General features: G+C 45.6%; 2 protein-coding genes and 1 non-coding gene across 3 annotated transcripts; 1 reads left to right on the forward strand and 2 right to left on the reverse strand.

Moving 5' to 3' along the window:
• Window positions 1-1,452: 1,452 nt before the first annotated feature.
• Window positions 1,453-1,524, reverse strand: TRNAM-CAU. Its single transcript has one exon. It is a non-coding gene; the product is annotated as a tRNA-Met (tRNA).
• Window positions 1,525-1,739: 215 nt separating this feature from the next.
• ILF2 (interleukin enhancer binding factor 2) lies at window positions 1,740-8,337 on the forward strand. Its single transcript, XM_012658654.1, has 14 exons — window positions 1,740-1,850; window positions 2,548-2,607; window positions 2,891-2,933; window positions 3,394-3,498; window positions 3,944-4,021; window positions 4,368-4,470; window positions 4,911-4,976; window positions 5,412-5,528; window positions 5,977-6,055; window positions 6,643-6,730; window positions 7,112-7,173; window positions 7,251-7,365; window positions 7,596-7,686; window positions 7,825-8,337. Exons 1-14 carry the CDS (start codon window positions 1,846-1,848, stop codon window positions 7,983-7,985), a joined length of 1,173 nt encoding a protein of 390 aa, XP_012514108.1. The 5' UTR covers window positions 1,740-1,845; the 3' UTR covers window positions 7,986-8,337.
• A 187-nt stretch (window positions 8,338-8,524) lies between these two features.
• On the reverse strand, window positions 8,525-10,309 carry SNAPIN (SNAP-associated protein). Its single transcript, XM_012658655.1, has 4 exons — window positions 10,088-10,309; window positions 9,822-9,868; window positions 9,440-9,558; window positions 8,525-9,173 (listed from the first exon to the last, which is right to left on the reverse strand). Exons 1-4 carry the CDS (start codon window positions 10,228-10,230, stop codon window positions 9,072-9,074), a joined length of 411 nt encoding a protein of 136 aa, XP_012514109.1. The 5' UTR covers window positions 10,231-10,309; the 3' UTR covers window positions 8,525-9,071.
• Between the last annotated feature and the right edge of the window lie 7,453 nt (window positions 10,310-17,762).

The raw sequence follows: 17,762 nt of genomic DNA on the forward strand, positions 1-17,762 counted from the left end.
AAGGAGCAACAAACTAGATTTGACAACTGTTTTTTTTTTTACAGCAAAAATGGGAGCCATAGACAATAGAATAAGTATTAAATAAAAGTACTAAAAGACAATAACTTCCAACCTAGTATTGCAGATCCAGAGAAAATGTTTTTTAAAAACAGAGAAATGAATGCATCTGACCACAAGACATCTTGTACAAAAATGTTCATAGTATCTTTATTCATAGTGGCCCCAAACTGGAAAGAACCCAAATGTATTCACCAGCTTCTGAGCCAGTTCCTGAATTCATAGACAGAAAAATGGATAAACAAGCTGTGATATAGTTATACAACGGAATACTTCTCATTTAGAAAAAAGGAACAGATTGCTGATAAATGCAAAAGCATGAAAGAATCTTGAAAAATGCAAAAACATGAAAGAATCTTGAAACGTGTCAAGCAAAAGAAGCCAGACCTCCCGGTCCGCAGAAAGAGCACATACAGTATCAGTCCATTTATGTGAAGTTAGAAAACAAACAAAACTAATCTATGATAAGAGAAATGAGGATAGTATTTGCCTGTTGGGGCAGGGCAAAGGGGTATCAGTGAACTCTCTGAGGTGATAAAAATGTTCTTTATTTTAATCTGGATGGTGATCACATGAGCAGAATACATTTCCACTTCAGATCTGTGCATTCTGCTGTAGTAAATTAAACATCAATAAAGCACTTAAAAGAATTACACAACAGAGTAGAAAAAGAGTTCCTAACTTCCAATTAACGGTGGGGGTGGGGTGGGGAGGAGGAATAAAAACATTAATCAATGCAAAAGAAGGTAGGAAGGGGGAGGAAAGGATTACAGGAGGGACAAAAAGCACATACTAATATGATTGATTTAAAGGCAAATACTCCAGTGTATCTGTATGTGTGGCTGGGGAAGGTATAAGGTGCAAGGGTGAAATCATCCGGAGAGTTTGTAAGGAAGGAGAGAAGAGGTCTGGAGGGAAACTGGTCAACAGGGATGTCAGATCCTTCTCTCCTTGACACTTCCCTTGCTCCCCTTATTTATTATTTTTTTACTTTTTATTTTATCTAATTTTTTTTTTTTTTTTTTTTAGTCAACCAGACCTATGGCTGGTCTTGCTCCCTTTTTCTGAGTTCTCTTTCCAAGGGCCGTCTCAATTTCTCTTCTATTCTCTCTCCAACCCCGCGTTTTTCCGCACTGATTCAATGAATACACTCCCTCCCTAACTGAAAGCTGTTTCTCCGGCCTCAAGTTTCTGTACCTGTAGTGTTCAATTCTGCTTAAAGTCCCTTCCCATTTCCTTCCACTTTACCTGCCGATGGCAAAGACGGCTATCAAAACGGTTGCATTTTTGAGGGAGGAAAATTTAGAAAGATGGCATTTATATCTACAGAAGTAGTGTAAATTAGGCGTATTGCCTTGGACTGGGAAGATTTAGGGAAACAAAAAGCCTTCCCGATAGCAGAGGATGGTTTCGATCCATCGACCTCTGGGTTATGGGCCCAGCACGCTTCCGCTGCGCCACTCTGCTATCTGCAAACCAGTCTGTCATAATTCTTATAAAAGGTTCTCTCACTGTTTCCCGTCCTGACCTCTTTATCCAGCGCCACCTAGTGTCTGGTCAAAAAAGTGTCACCATTACTGTCAAGCCTGTTCTTATTGGCTTGTTCTAGGCGTTTTTTATTGGTTCGGTTTGCCAAAAGTAAACCAATAGGCACAAGAGGCAGAGCAAGGCCGGAGCCAATCGCGCCAGGTTTTGTTGGGACACGCCGGCAAGACGCTCTCCACTTGTCTGCACCTCAGAGGAAAGGGGCGGTTGGTGCGGCCTCCATTGTTCGTGATTTAAGGCGCCATGAGGTAAGGGCATCAAGGTGGTCGAAAGGTTCCAGGTATTCGACCGAAACTTTTGGGAAGGTGGGCCGAAAGAAGTCTGAGGACCTAAAGCGCCCTGTATCTGGGGGCTCGCCAAAACCTCACGACTGGTCTGGGAGAGTGGGGGAGGCAGAGGCAGGCAGAGGCTGGGAAACTTGGGCCTGGGTTGGGGGTGGGGCCCAGGAGTGGGGAGGCGGGTTTGGCACCTCAGTATCTGAGGGTTGAGACGAGGGGGTGTCCTCAGTTCCCAGGAGCAGCACCCCATCGCCCCATCTAGACCGAGGAGGCTGGAACGTGCAGCATTCATCCTCGATGCCAAGTGTTTGACATAGAGGATATGCTCGATAAATGCACTACGTTAATGAAGAAATGAACAATCACTTTAGCTTCCGAAGCGTTAGTAATAGGATTGGCGTGCCCCACGATTATGGGTCATTTCTTGTAGGGGCTCAGTGTTTACCCCCCTTATTGCTTGACTTGCGGTTGTGATGAACTTACCCAGAATGAAGAGGTCGTCGGGGTGTAGCTGGGTACCATTTGGAATGGGGAGAAGTATAAGTGGCGGGTGGGGGGCTCTTGGCTTGCGTAGGGAAGTTCAGAGCGATGGAAGTAGCCAGCTCGATATGGCCAGTATGGTGGATGTACCTTCAATGAGGTCAAAATAAAATCTGTGCATTTCTAGGGGTGACAGAGGCCGTGGTCGTGGTGGGCGCTTTGGTTCCAGAGGTGGCCCAGGAGGAGGGTGAGTGCCGGTTTTCTGTATTTCTGCAGTTAGTTTCTGTTTCAGACATCTAAATAGGAGTTTGGAGTGGACTAACGTTACTTGCTGTTCTGAGAGCCAGCTATGGTCTTTTCCTGCTCTCTTGCTAAGTGAGTTTGGCCCCACTATGGTAAGAGTGAAACCCTACCCACCTCCCACCCCCAGCCTCCTTTGTAGGACAGACATGTTTTCAGAATTGCTGCTGTGTTATACACATCTCGCTTGATTTTATGTGGCAAATAATTTGGACTGTTTCTTGTTTTAGGTTCAGGCCCTTTGTGCCACATATCCCATTTGATTTCTATTTGGTGAGTACCTTGGGTTAATATATGTTTCCTGGCCACTGTTCACCTATAGATGTAGAAATGGAGGCCAGTGTCTCCTTGTTAATGAAGTCAAATGGTGGCTGGATTAGGAAAAGGGATTAGTGAATAGAGTTGGGAGATTTTGAGTCAATTGTGTTGCTTTACATACAGAAACAGTGTAAGCAGAGTGGGGATGATAATTCCTTTGCTACTGTTGGCAGTGATTGTAATCTTTGTTCTGAACAATTAATTGTATCTTTGGTTTATCTCTTAACATAAAGGTAGTGAGAGCTTAAATTATAGCTGTCCCTTCTAGCTTGTATCCTTGTTTGAACATCTTAGGAGTAAAAACAGTGTAGAATTTTCTGTTTTCAATCTTTTTTTGGTTGTAGCAACAGAAAAAACAATCTCTCCTGTATATTATTTTTGGTAAATAATATGTAGTTGTTTATTTCTGGTTTAGTGTGAAATGGCCTTCCCCCGGGTGAAGCCAGCACCTGATGAAACTTCTTTCAGTGAGGCCCTGCTGAAGAGGAATCAGGACCTGGCTCCCAACTCTGCTGAACAGGTATGTTCTTTTGGCTCCCTTCCTGAGATTTTTCTAAGAAAGGTAGAAAAGTGAACAACTCTTGGTAAGGTTAAGAATAGTGTTAGTAGGTTCTCATAGTAAAGATTAAAAAAAGAAGAAGAAGAAAAAAAGAATAGTGTTACTAGAGCCTAAACTCCACAGAGGGTTTAATTGTTCTCCTTGTTTCTCATTGTGGATGGAGATAGACAGCCAGGTGAATATATAACCAGATTACATGTGCATTCCTATTTTTATTGGGGAATCTATCCCTGGTGTCAAAAAGCTGTTCTCTTCTGATATTCAAGGCCAGAGGGTTGAAGTGTTTTCAAAATCCTATGTCAGTATTGGGTCAGCTTGTGTGTAAAGGATTAGGGTAAAATATTCAGACTCTGAGAAGTTGCTTACAATTTTTCATAGGGTATTTTTGTTTCATGCTGTTTTTCAGGCCTCTATCCTTTCTCTGGTTACAAAAATAAACAACGTGATTGACAATTTGATTGTGGCTCCAGGAACATTTGAAGTGGTAAGTTTTTGATGACTTAGTACTAGGAAAGGGCAGTCTTGGTAGTGTGGAAGTTTCCTTGGCTCTTGTTTCTTAATTTTTCAGTTGCCTATTATACAAATTCAAGCCTGAAATGGGAAAGTACAGTGGAATTCCTTTGTAGTGCTGATCTTGGGGACAAGACTTTTATCATTGTTATTGACTAGCCATGATGTATCAGGCTTTCATGTGGTGTTTTGGGGATATGATTTCACCTCTGCTACTTCCAGATCTGGATAATGAGAAGCTGTGTTGTAACAGAGTTCTGAAAGGAACTAGGCATCTTTTTTCCTTCTAAATTTTTTTCCTGAAATCCCTTTTCCAACAGCAAATTGAAGAAGTTCGACAGGTAGGATCATATAAAAAGGGAACAATGACAACAGGACACAATGTGGCTGACCTGGTAGTAATACTAAAGATTCTGCCAACATGTGAGTGTACCTCTTTCTGGCCATGGGAACAGAACATAGTAGTTGGGTTTAGGGCCTAGGGATCTTTAAAGCCTAAACTTCTTTTGAGAAAGGATGTTTGGAAGATAAATGGGAAATGTATTTTTTTAATGTGTGTTGGGGTGAAGGGACAAACTCTGGAGTGTGTGTCTGAAAGTGTATGGCAGGTTACTGTAGGGCAGTGTTTCAATTGGAGGTGATTTTGCCCCCCAGGGGACATCTGATAGTATCTGGGGACATTTTTGGTTATTATAACTAAGGGGGTACAGTGGCATCAAATGAGGGTAGAGGCCAGGGATGTTGCTAAATAAGCTATAGTGCACAGGACAGACCCTCCCCCTACCACTCCAAACAAAGAATTATCCAGCCCAAAATGTCACTGTGCCACTGAACATTCATTATCTCCTTTTCTCTGACTCCAGTGGAAGCTGTTGCTGCCCTGGGGAACAAAGTTGTGGAAAGCCTAAGAGCGCAGGATCCTTCTGAAGGTTTGTGTTTGTTGCTGAATGTGTATTTCGTTGCGCTGGGAACCAGGTTCTATAATTTTAGGTACATTTGCAAAAAAGTCAGGTAAATGGAAGAGTAAATGCAGAGCTTTATGTTGTGGAAATTTTTTTTGGCAGGGGCCTCAGGTGTATAAAACCCATATGATCTCCCTTACTTCTAGAGCTCTGTATTCTAAATTCTCATTGTGGACTCTCTATTGCTGCCTTTTTTTTTCCCCAAAAAACACTTATTAAAGACAGAGTACAGAAAGTATAATACACTCTCGAAGATGGTAGAGAGCCGACTGATCCAAGAAGGAACAGTCTCTTGTTGCTATTTCTAAAAACCCACCTGTTCCCCCCACCCCCATGCTGGATTTAACTTTGGTTATCAAACAGAAGTGTGAGTTACAGCTTTTGATTATTCTGTTATTTCAGTTTTGACCATGCTGACCAATGAAACTGGCTTTGAAATCAGTTCTTCTGATGCTACAGTGAAGATTCTCATTACAACAGTGCCACCCAATCTCCGAAAACTGGACCCAGAACTCCACTGTTAGTTCTTTTTTTTTTCCATTGTTGGGAAATTTAAAACATGGTATTTTGGGTGTATTACATGAAGCTTTCTGGGAGTTGAAGGACCTAAGTTTACCACCCTAAACTTTGTTCTTTCTATGTAATTTGGAAATAGTTTTACCAGCTTGCTAGTGAAATGTTCAGACAGGATGGCCAGGAAAGCAGCTGAAGGACTTAAAGAGGACTGAGGAAATATTTATGTGGGGGGATAGGCTTTTGGAGAAAATCATGAATCTTGCACGTTTTTAGATGTGGTTTGGGTTAGGAATAGTGAGTTTTCTGGATAAGTGATTTGCTAATCTCAGGAACATAGGATGGTTTAAAGAATTGCTAAGTTATCCTGCTCTCCTTCCCAAGTTTTTGGACAGTAGGACTGAATTGCTTGCTTAATAATGTTTGATCTTGGTCTCTCATGTTTGTCTTCTAGTGGATATAAAGGTGTTACAGAGTGCCTTAGCAGCCATCCGACATGCCCGCTGGTTTGAGGAAAATGCTTCTCAGTCCACGTGAGTCTCTCCCTGACTTTGAATTAAGGTAACCTTTCTAACTGCAGTGACCAGCAGGATACCCCCACACTTACCTCTGATAGAACTGTTTTGGCTATGATCTTCTGTCTGGATTTTGATTTTTTACCTTTAGCAAGCAAATTAAGATTGAAAGGAAGAAGGAAAACAACATGTAGTTCTGGAAATAGTGTAGTCAGTCAGCTTTACTCTACCTCAGGTGTGGAGTGTGGAAATACATGATATTATTACTTTTTTTTTTTTTTTTTTTTTTTGAGACAGGGTTTCACCCTGTTGCCTAGGCTGGAATACAGTGGTGTGATCACAGCTCACTATAACCTTGAACTCCTGGGCTCAAGTGATCCTCCTGCCTCAGCCTCCTGAGTAGCTAGGAGTACAGGCATATCACCATGCCTGGCTAATTTTTTTGTAGAGACAGGGTCTTGCTATGTTGCCCAGGCTGGACTTGAACTTTTGGTCTCAAGCAATGCTCCCACCTTGGTCTTCCAAAGCACTAGGATTACAGGCATGAGCCACCTAGCTTGGCCAATGTTAGTTACTTTTAAACCTTGGGTCACTCTTGCTTTCAGAGTTAAAGTTCTCATCAGACTGCTGAAGGACTTGAGGATTCGTTTTCCTGGCTTTGAGCCCCTTACACCCTGGATTCTTGACCTACTGGTAGGTAAAGAAGGGCAATTGTAGTTCCTGATTATCTCTATTTAGCAGTAGTTGCTCTAAAACCTACCAGAATCTGAAATTCAGTGAAGCTTAAAAGAACATTCATTGGTGGACAAGTAATCCAATAAAGATTCAACGTTTATTCGCTGGATTTTTTTGAGTATTTAGTTTAATGAGTAGTTATTGAGTTACAGTATCTGACTTTTCATTACTGTTAATCATTTCATTATTGGGATAATGGAGAGAAATAGCCATTTCAGAATTTTTGGCTGGACTTTATTGACCAGTTTTCCTCAGGATGATTTAAAGTTTTATTAATAGTGTGTTTGAAGACAGAATTGCCAATTTGGTGGCACATATACCAGATTTATTATTTTTTAGGGTCATTATGCTGTGATGAACAACCCCACTAGACAGCCTTTGGCCCTAAACGTGGCATACAGGTACAGCATGCTTCTTTGGGTTTAGGGCTGGTTGTAAGATGTCTTGTGCATTCTTTTAACATCTCTCTGTGTTTCAGGCGTTGTTTGCAGATTCTGGCTGCAGGACTGTTCCTGCCAGGTTCAGTGGGTATCACTGACCCCTGTGAGAGTGGCAACTTCAGAGTACACACAGTAATGACGCTGGAACAGCAGGTATTGGCACAGCTATGAAATGGTCTGTTCTGCCCCTCTATTGAATACTTCTGGTAGAAGGCAAAGGGAATGTGGTCTTTAGTGACCAGGCATCTGGGGGTGGTCAGGGATCTGGGGGTTCTCAAAGACTTTGGTCCTGAGATTTAAAATTCTCCTCACAAGGATGTTAGTCAAATAAGATACTACTTTGATTCTCCTTGCTAACTTACCCTCACTTTGTTCTCCTTCAGGACATGGTCTGCTACACGGCTCAGACTCTGGTCCGAATCCTCTCACATGGTGGCTTTAGGAAGATCCTTGGCCAGGAGGGTGATGCCAGCTGTGAGTGTCCACTGTGGGTCAGGGGTTTCTTACTGTACTCTGTGGTCTACAAAGAAGCTGTACACTACTTAGATCTCTTAATATTTCCATTGTATAAATCATAACTGGGTACTTGTCTAAAATCACCTTTTTTCCTAGATCTTGCTTCTGAAATATCTACTTGGGATGGAGTGATAGTGACACCCTCAGAAAAAGCTTATGAGAAGCCACCAGAGAAGAAGGAAGGAGAGGAAGAGGAGGAGAATACAGAAGAACCACCTCAAGGAGAAGAAGAAGAAAGCATGGAAACTCAGGAGTGACCTTCACTTCCTTTCCTACCCAAGGGGAAGACTGGAGCCTAAGCTAGCTGCTACTGGGCTTTATATGGTGGCATTTCCATGGGATAGGGAAGACAACAGGAAGGAAAATAAACTCTAGAAGGAAGTGTCATTCCACTGGGTTTTGATACTGGCTTAGCAGCCAGAAGTCTTGCATTTATGGCCTATGCCATCATCTGTAATGAAGCAGGATACCAACATTTCTTCCTAATATTTTAGAATCCCCAACTCCTGAAAACCCCTCAACCAGTACTTTATTGTTGAAATGTTGTGAACTGTTAGTGTCTGGAAATTTTTTTCTAAGAAAAACGATTAAAGTACTTCCTAGTAGGGCTCTTGGTCTTGTTTTTCCTTGGCATGTGGCAACCTTTTTTTTGCTTCCTTTTGCTTTTTATCCTCTTCATTGAAAATGATACTTGAGTCTTTTAATTATAAACAGTTAACATCACAATTTGAAGCTGTACTTGAATTAAAGTGGACTCCTGGAACCTTTCCGTATACCAGAGTAAATCAGAATACTGTTGAAGCATTTATTGAATTAAATGGTTCTAGCAACACTGCTATTTACTATGTTCAAGCCAGTGCAGTAAAAAAAGAAAGGTTGGACAGAGGTCATTCACCTTGACTTTGCCTGCCCTCTCCTCCAAATCCTCAGTGTAAACAAAGGAAAATGAGAAGTCACAGGTAGAGGACATGCTGCACAGGCCCATGTAACCCAGGCATATAACAAAGGAAGCCCCACTGTGGTTAACTAGGCTCGAAGAAGGCAGGCTTCTAATATGTAGCTTGTAAAAAATGTGGAGGTCTCAGCTTATTCATGGAAGAGGCAAGAGCTGCAATTAATTTAAGTCCTTTGGGTACCTCAGTCCAGCTGCACACAGGGCCCCTTTTCTTCAGGCCCATACATAAATGGGTAAGACTAAGTGCTTCAAACAAACCATAGGGCTGCCTTTTTAATGTCCCAAGGTCTACAGGGATTGTCTCCTGGAAGCTTTGCATGTCTGTTGAAGCAAGGCAGGTGGGGAACAGTACTTGTGCTATCCTGAGGCCATGGACTCATCTGTCCTGTTATTTACTTGGAGAACCAGGGGGGTAAACTCCTGAATCCAGCATTGCCCTCCTGCGGGCTGTTTCCTTGGCAACACTGTGGTTTAGCCGCCTCAGCCGTTCCTATAAGACAAGGAAGATCTGGCATCTAATAACTGCTGTGAAAGGCTTTAAGAGTTTAAGTCATCTGGGTGCTGCAAAGTATCTTAGGCTCCACCTCAAAGCCATTCTTAAGGTATATGTAAAAATGTAAATGACAGCAACTGAATATTGAGAATGAGAATAGTGAGTTTCTCTTCCCCCAAAGATTTAAAAAATGACAGTAGCTTTAATTGTGTTGAAGACCTATAAAAGGGCAAAGAATCACCACTGGTAGGAAATTCTTTTACCTGAGCATTTTGTAGAATGTTGTTGACCAAGACAACTCGTCGCCGGGCATTAAGTAGCTTTTTAACATAGGGGTCGAGATCCAGGGCCACCTTCTGATCCTCATTGATACGGCACAATTCTGGGGATGGAAATAGGTGCAACTAATATTTAATGGCTCATCTCTCGTTCTCAGGGAAAAAAGGCTGGTAAGGGGATGGAAAACGCTCTTGCACCCACATGGGCCACAGCCGCTATAGACTTAAGACAGATCTGAATGGAGGAGTCCTTTGGCAGCCCTGATGTCCTGGCAGCAAGTGACAGAAACCCAGCCCAGAGGTTGGCAAAACATAAGGTCCTGAAAGTGAGTTGGAGGATTCCGGGTACACGGGGAGGCTCGCTTACCTGTAGCTAGGTTGTCAATTTGTTCCCGGAGCTCCACCTGGCTCTCTCTGCAAAGAGGTACAAGGCCTACACGGTCAAGCAGTTAACCGAGCTCACGAAACTAATTCCCTTACGTATTTCCCAAGTACTGAGAGAAACCGGCCTCAACTCAACCCTCCAACCCCGCGGTCTTCCGCGGGTTATTCCTCGCCTCAATGAGGTTCGTGAATTTATTAGTCCCAGCTAGAACCTCTCTTGGTCCCGCCCCCAACTTCCCTGTCGGTCACCTGACGGCGTGGACGTGAGAGTCGAGCTGCTGCACGGCCGGTCGCAGGAACTCCAGGAGCCCTTCGGCGAAGAGGTCGCGGCCTGTGGGCCCCGCCACCGGGGTCCCTGCCCCGGACACGGCGGCGGAACCAGCCCTGGCCATCACGAACTGTCTTGAGGCCCGGAACCTGCCGCGAGGGCCGCCGGGAACTGGAGCCGCACCGAAGCGCGCCGCGAGGGGGCGCGCGGGAAAAGCCGTCTCCGAGCCGGCGCTGGGGCTTCTGGGAAATGGAGTCTCTGGTGCGAGCAGGACGGGGAGAAGGGCGGAACTCTGGACCCCTCTGGGAGTTGTTAATAGTTCTTTGTAGGTCTTGTGGCAGGTTTTGAAAATCTCCAGACTTCGGGAGCTGAGGGAAGGAACCACTTTTTGGAGTGGATACTTTCTGTTTTCTCCAAAGGTGAAAGTAAATGCTAATATCGCCGGTTGTCCACAGCCTTCCTGTGTTAACTTCATGAGAAAACCAGATTGTATTCCTGGTATAGTTTTAGATTTCTAAAGAGTATACTTTTAATGGCACTAAATACGTACAAAATTACACGCGAATATTATTCAGCCTTAAAAAGGAATGAAATTCTGGTACATGCTGCAACACGGGTGAACCTTGAGGACATTATGCTGAGTGAAATAAGCCAGCCACAAAAGGACAAATATTGATTGTATGAGTCTACTTACATGAGTTACCTAGAGTAGTCAAACTCATGGAGATAAAATATAGAATAGTGGTTACCAGCGGTTGCGGGGGCAGGAGGAATGGGAGTTATTGTTCAGTGGGTACAGAGTTTCAGTTGGGAAGATGAAACAGCTCTGGAGATGGATGGTGGTGATGGTTGTATACAATGTGAATGTCCTTAATGCCACTGAACTGTGCACTTGAAGATGATTAAAGGGGTAAATTTTATGTTGTGCATATTTTACTACAATAAAAAACTGTATGTGTTTCCATATTTTCTTCCCTCAAAAAAGCTTCCTTAGTTTAGTTCAGTTTTCTTTTTCATGGTTTTCCTTCCAGGAAGTTTACATATGTCCCTTATGCTCTAATGTGTTCCAGTGGCTCACAATTCCCTAGGCCGTGGGGGAGGATGTGTGTGCAGAAATGCTCTTGGAGGACAGGCAAGGGGATCCATAGAGTTAAAGGGGCCTTGAGCTTCATCTTCAGGATTAAAGGAGGATAAGGCATTTGAGTCATTGTGGGAGAATGGTAATCAGCGGCTACAAACCTGAGACCCCAACTATGATAACTTTTAAAGCCTTGTACACTTCTTGTTGATTGTGTTTGCGTCTCTGAATCTCTCTCCCTGGTGATTAGAGGTAAAACTCTCACAAGAGCCTGGGGGCTTATTTTGGGAGTAAGAGGCAAGGAAGGGAGCAGCTACAGCAACTACAACCTGCTTCACGGGCCTTGGGAAGAGGAAGCCCAGGGGATAGAGTAGTGACAGTACTGAAGAGGAAAGGAAAAGGGTCCAGGTCCCTGAGACCTGTAGTGGAAAGAGAGAACAGCATGTTGGCCTGGGCTAGAGAAGGGCTTGGAGGCTGATGGCCCAGTATCTGGACAAGAAGCCCCTGAGTTAGGCCACAGTCCTTTCAGGTGCCTCTTCAAAGAAGGGTAGCTGGATTTGGAAAACAACAAACAAAACACCTGAGACACCAGGTTAATTTGAATTTCAGATAAACAACAAATAATTTTTTAGTATAAGTATTTTATCTAGTAATCCTACTTCAAAGGCTGGTTCTCTGAGAAAAGTCACTATGTGTTTTGTTTTTATACTTTCCTTTTTACTCCTTATCACCTTTAGTTAGACTTTCTCTCCCACAAAGGCTCCTGACTGATCTTCTTGTCGCTGGTCTCTCATCCCGCCAGGTCAGTCTGCACTGAAATACCAGTCAGATTACATAATACCCTTGCTTAGAGAAAATGAGTGCTGGAAGGGATTTTAGAACACATCTCTCCTTGGTTTCTGGGACACTTGTGAGGAAGACTGGGCAAGGGTCTTGCAGAAACCCTAAAGTTTGATAACAAGTTGAAGGCCAGTGCTGGTTCAATTATTCATTCTCTAAACACTTATCAAACTCCAGGCACAAGGTATTCAGCACAAAGTCCCCTTCCTCCCTGCCTGCACCTATATCATATAGCAGTGGCCCTCCTGTGGTCTTTGCTTTTCCATAGAGACTGAAGGAGATGTAGGTCATAAGACCTCTAAAACTAGCCATCCCATCCAACCACTACACACACCACCATGCTGTCGATATCAGTCAGGGTCCAATCAGGAGAGAGAAAAGACACAGTAATATCAACAGGTAGAGTTTAATATAATGAGTTATCACCCACAATGGGATTGGAGTAATGAGGAATTGGTTAATAGGCAGAGAGAACTCCAAACCATATAGGAAGAGCAGATGCTAGTAGCAGCTGATACCCATGAGCACATAAAGAAGAGCCCTATCCCCCAGGTCTGAGATACAGACTGTTGAAAAGGGCATGGCTATGGCTCACTGAATGACAGAGAAGTTGCTGTGATGCCATGCTGGTGGAATGTGCCAGAAATCTGCCTTCTAGAACTTACAGAAATTCCACCCTCTAGAGTGCCTGGGAAAGCTGTTTATGGGAGATGCTCACCAGAGGCATTCTGCTGTGAAACAGCCTGAAGCTACTGGCCATGGGGTGTTGCTGGCTGCTAGGCACAGCAAGAGCCAACTCTTGGAGAAGCCATGTTCTGGACCCACTAGACCTGGGAAGCAATTGTTACTCCTGAAATATTCCTCCAGTATCCTCTACTGAAAAACTAACATTGTACCAGCTGGCAAAGGAAAAATATTTAGACTCTAGAACCATTTTCATAGAGCAGGAAAGAAGGATTAATTTAGAGCTTTGAGGCTCTCTTCCTGGTTGTCCAATAGCTGGAAAATTCACTGGTCTGCTCCAACTGAAAGCTGTAGATCATTTTATTCACTTGGGAAGTCACAGGGAAGTGTTGGTGTCCCCACCTCTAAGGCCTGACCACCACCCACAGAGCCTCCCTAATGGGTCTTGTTTTCCAATCTTCCCATTTTGGGTTCCAAGTATTTGATTTTCTTAGGTGTAATTTTATCAAAATGGAAAAGTATAAGCAAAAAAGGGCAGAGGGTACCTGAGGTGAGGGGAGGGGAGGGGAAGGAGGAGAGGACAGGGAGGGGCAGAATTAGTGAGAAGTTGTACAGGACAATTCAGAGACCATTATCCTCTCATGTTCCAACAGCTTCCTTTCCACAAGCAAAACCCACTTTCTGCAGGTTGCCCCAGAGGCCTGTCTTGGCTTTCCGTTTCCCCCATAATGGTCCAGCATGGGGTATTTACAGTTTACAAGCATTTTCACTTCTGAAATCCCACTTGATGCTTATAGATGAGCAGATCGATGCCAGAGGGGCACCCTGACCTGCAGCCCCATAGCCTTGGCAGCTAAGGTTGAGGAGCAAGCTGAGCTCGAGCGTGGTATGTAGCACCTGGTCCAGCAGTGCGGTCCCTGGTGCAGCCGCATCTCCACTCAGTGTGTGGGCGATGATCAAGTGCAGTTAATCCGGCTGCCAGCCATTACAATGTTTATGCAGAGGATGCATAGGTACTGCCTGTACCATCACGATACCTGCAGCCTCTACCAGCCTGGGTGGGCAGAGGGAATGGAGCTTAGGTTGACTTTATTATACTCTAATTTGGGCCTAAGCTCTGCACCATCTCTCAAAACATCTTGCTTTCTCCCTGACTTCAAGAATCACGTAGGGGCCGGGCGCGGTGGCTCACGCCTGTAATCCTAGCACTCTGGGAGGCTGAGGCGGGCGGATTGTTTGAGCTCAGGAGTTCAAAACCAACCTGAGCAAGAGCGAGACCCTGTCTCTACTAAAAATAGAAAGAAATTAATTGGACAACTAAAAATATACAGAAAAAACTAGCCGGGCATGGTGGTGCATGCCTGTAGTCCCAGCTACTCGGGAGGCTGAGGCAGGAGGATCACTTGAGCCCAGGAGTTTGAAGTTGCTGTGAGCTAAGATGACGCCATGGCACTCTAGCCCAGGCAACACAGTGAGACTCTGTCTCAAAAAAAAAAAAAAAAAAAAAGAATCACGTAGGTCAGACCCTCTACCCCAGCCACCTCCAGTCTGAACGTCTCCCTTCTCGTGTCTCCACTAGGAAAATCTTCCTAGTACTCACTTCCTGTACCCCTCCAGTTTTATGGGCTGTATGGGACCAGGCACCCCTATGTTCCTCCAGTAATCTCAGTCTATTGACTTCCTCCCCACTCACCCATGGCAGGGCTAATGCCCCTCAAAGAGTCAGTTGCTCATTCACAGCCTCTGTGCATGAACTGTGGCCTTCTGCTGCTGTGTCTGCCATAGGCTGACTGGCACAGGCAAACACTTGGCAGGAGGCTGGTGGTCAGGATGCTCTGCCAACCCAGCTGTGCCCACATTGCCAACTCTCATCCTTGCCAGAATCCCGGAGCAGCTCATTTTCTTGGGATGCTGGGTTGGGTGTTGTTGGTATTTCAGCACCTGTGAGCATTTCTGTTCTAGGTTTTAGGTCTGTTCCCATCTCCTGGAAGCTCTGGCTCTGCTCTACTTCGCAGGCCCTCCGTTCTCTCAATTGTTTTTTTGCTGGCCTTAAGATGGGTCCTGGGGTAGGTTCATGAGGAAGCTCTGCAGGAACATGCAATGCTGGCTCATGCTGTACAGTCACATAGCCCCCTATGCCTGGGCACCCTGTACCCACTGTGGAGCCTGGGTAGGGCTGAGGGGCTGGTCAGAGTTAGCAGAAGGTCTTTGTTGTGGGAGAGGGGGGCCACAGAATGGTGTCTGATAATGCCTTTAACTGGGGAGGAGGACCTGAGAATCAGACTTCTTTGGGCCTGTTAGGTCCAAAGGACAGGGACAGGATAATCCTGGTTCACTCCGCTTTCTGGGAGGCCAGAGCTCTGTCTGGGAAGCCTTACAATGCTTCAGTGGAGGAACCGAAGAGTCAGCAGCAGGGGTGGGAGCTGGGAAGGGTTAGGGAAGTCAGGCCTGTGATTCCAGCCATCTTATTAACTTGTGCTCCGGGAGAGCTGCCATCGCCCACAGCCCCCATCGCGGGTGAATTTTCTGGCCAGACTCCAGGACTCCTGATTATCACAAAGGGGTCAGAGGCTGAGGGTGGGGTCCTGGTTCAGCAGTGCTGAGAAGGGCACTGGGGGCCTTTATTCTTTTATCTTTTTCGTCTACCTTTCCCCATCTCCTTTCTTTTCTCTATTTTCTGATCTGGCTTTCTCCCTGAAATTAAATTCCTTTAGAGTATGTGCTTTTGACTAAAATCCAAAGGGGAAAGCTTTAGGACATTTTGGGAAACACTTTTCCTCCCTTTTCCTATGCATATATTTAAATCTTGAGCTGATAATTGCCTTACACTAAAGGTAAAGAAATTAATATAAATAAATCAAGCCTAAATGGAGAATCAAGTAAATCCTTTAAAGAGGCCTCACAGAGGCTTTAGCTATCCCACGCCTGCTTGACTACCTGCCCTATACAGTGAGGCCCATGACTGGGGGCTGCTGTCACCATCACAGGTCCTAGACCCGTCCAGGACTTGTCCCCACCCTCAGGGGTCTCAATGTCCCCCTATCCTTCCTTCCTTCCTTGCCCCTGGCCCATGCGGTCAGCCAGGGCCCCCAGTATGCCTGGTTGGGTCACTAGCCAGGGTGTGGTACAGATGGGAGAGCCCACACAGGCAGGAGTAGGTGGTGGTCAGCTCCACCCTGACCCCTGCTTGGTCCATATGGCTATCTATTCTATTCATAACAGCACAGGACAGCCAGGTGGCACCTGGACTGCCTCTCCCACTGGTACATCCAGCTAAAAATTGGGAGACAGAGAATCAGAAGTCTGGAGATGCAGCAAATCCTAGTAAGAGGCTGGAAGGTGGTGTCTGGGGAAGGTCCAGGGTCAGAAGCCGGAAGATATACCCCCATTGTGGCAATGCTGTCTGTACATGAGTGTTTAGAGTGAGAGGAGGGAGAAGTGTGCTTGGAGGCCTCCAGAGCCCAAGGAAATGGAGGCTTGGGCACCCAGCTCTTCCCACATTCCCTGGACCATCAATGGGAGGGCTGCGGCTACAATAGGACAGGACAGCCCATTGGAAAAGGAAAGGGGGCAAAGAGGCCAGGCCAGGCCCTATCCCCAGGTCACAGCCCGTTTCCTTGCCTCCTTCTCAGGCCTGCCCCACTTACAGAGCCCATTTAGGTGCTGCTCAGCTGCTGGGGGTGGGGGTAGGGATATTAACTGCCTGAGGGCCTTAGGAAGCCTGAATGAGGCTTCCTAAGTCATTAGGACTTAGGAGGGGTGGAAGCCTGGCTCTTACCAGGGTAGGGGTAGCGGGGAGGGTGAAGGAGTGGCAGCTTGTCCCCCTAGCCTGTCTTCATCGCCCACCAGTATTCTATTTAAATCATCCCACCTTATCTGCCCACTACACAAAACACAAAGTCCAAGCTCTTTAGCAGACAATTTAGCTTTAGGCTACCTACACAATCTTACTAGCTGTGTCTGATCCCACCTCAGAGACCCACTGAACACTCAATTTCCCTGGCATATATGTTCTTTGAGGTCAATGTACCTTTACATTTGGTTCCCTGTGCTTGGTAAGTACTTTCCCCTGTGTAAAATCCCCACTTAACTTTCAAGATCTAGCTCATCCATCTCCTCTGTGCTCCCAATCCCCTTCTAACAACAAATAATGCCTAGTTTGCGTCTCTGTGGCAAGCCCTCAGCAGATGGCAGTTGAATGAAACGGTGACCTAGAGACCAGGTTTACTCTCCTTGTGCCATTCTACTCAGAACTGAGGATAGCCAAGGTGGGCACAGGTGTCAGGAGACCCTGGGAACTACAGTGAGCCGCAAGTGGGGCTGGAGGGCCCATGGCTCATAGGACAGTTCCCTGTGCCTCACTGGGAATTGCGGATGAATTATTCTTTCATGAAGAAGGGACACAGAGGAGGGTGAAAGAGAAGGGGGCCTGAGGTATAGTAGTCACCACCTTTGTGGATACTTTCTCTTAGTCTCCTCTGGGGTGGAGGGATACCAGCATTCTGCCCTTATTGGTAGTGCAGGGGAGGACAACAGCCAGAAGGGGGAAGTCCTTGGGCTTCAGCATGGAAAAGATGAAGGGAGCTGAGCTGGGGACTCAGCTCTGCTGAGCCACTGTGTAATACCTAGCCTTCTACTATCCCCTCCCCACTGCCCACTGCCCATCCCCCCTGGGACCCTCAGACATCACACATCACAAAGATAGGATTCAAGTTCGGGTTGTCCTGATCAAAACTGCCTTCCCAGCCCCCAATACACACAATCTCCTAGCAGTTTAGGGTACAACGGCAACTGGTTTGGCTGGGGGTGGGCAGGGTCCTCTTTTTCCTTAAACAGCACAGAGAAAAGGGAAACCAGTGCCAGGGCTCAAGGGTCCAGAATGTTGCCAAAGCCCATCCTGCTCAAGTTTCCCATGGGTCAAAAGGGTCAGTCCATTAATTTGTGGGGTTGATCATCTTTCTGCAGGGCTTAATCAAAGGAGGTCACATTCTTCACTTTCTGCCTCAAAGCAACATCCCCCCCAGAATTTTAATACAACCAGGAAGAAAAGGACT

This window comes from Propithecus coquereli, unplaced genomic scaffold (assembly GCF_000956105.1).
Source record: "Propithecus coquereli isolate 6110/MARCELLA unplaced genomic scaffold, Pcoq_1.0 Scaffold59, whole genome shotgun sequence".
NCBI classification, from domain to species: Eukaryota; Metazoa; Chordata; class Mammalia; order Primates; family Indriidae; genus Propithecus; species Propithecus coquereli.

Bases quoted from the DNA above. Each gene is read 5' to 3' on its own strand.
- ILF2 (XM_012658654.1), top strand. The intron at 4,471-4,910 runs GTGAGTGTACCT...CTCTGACTCCAG, and splicing joins ACTAAAGATTCTGCCAACAT to TGGAAGCTGTTGCTGCCCTG. The intron at 7,366-7,595 runs GTATTGGCACAG...GTTCTCCTTCAG, and splicing joins TAATGACGCTGGAACAGCAG to GACATGGTCTGCTACACGGC.
- SNAPIN (XM_012658655.1), bottom strand. From the start codon at position 10,230: ATGGCCAGGGCTGGTTCCGCCGCCGTGTCCGGGGCAGGGACCCCGGTG. The intron at 9,869-10,087 runs GTGACCGACAGG...ACCTCTTTGCAG, and splicing joins TCTCACGTCCACGCCGTCAG to AGAGAGCCAGGTGGAGCTCC. The intron at 9,174-9,439 runs GTAAAAGAATTT...CTTGTCTTATAG, and splicing joins ACATTCTACAAAATGCTCAG to GAACGGCTGAGGCGGCTAAA.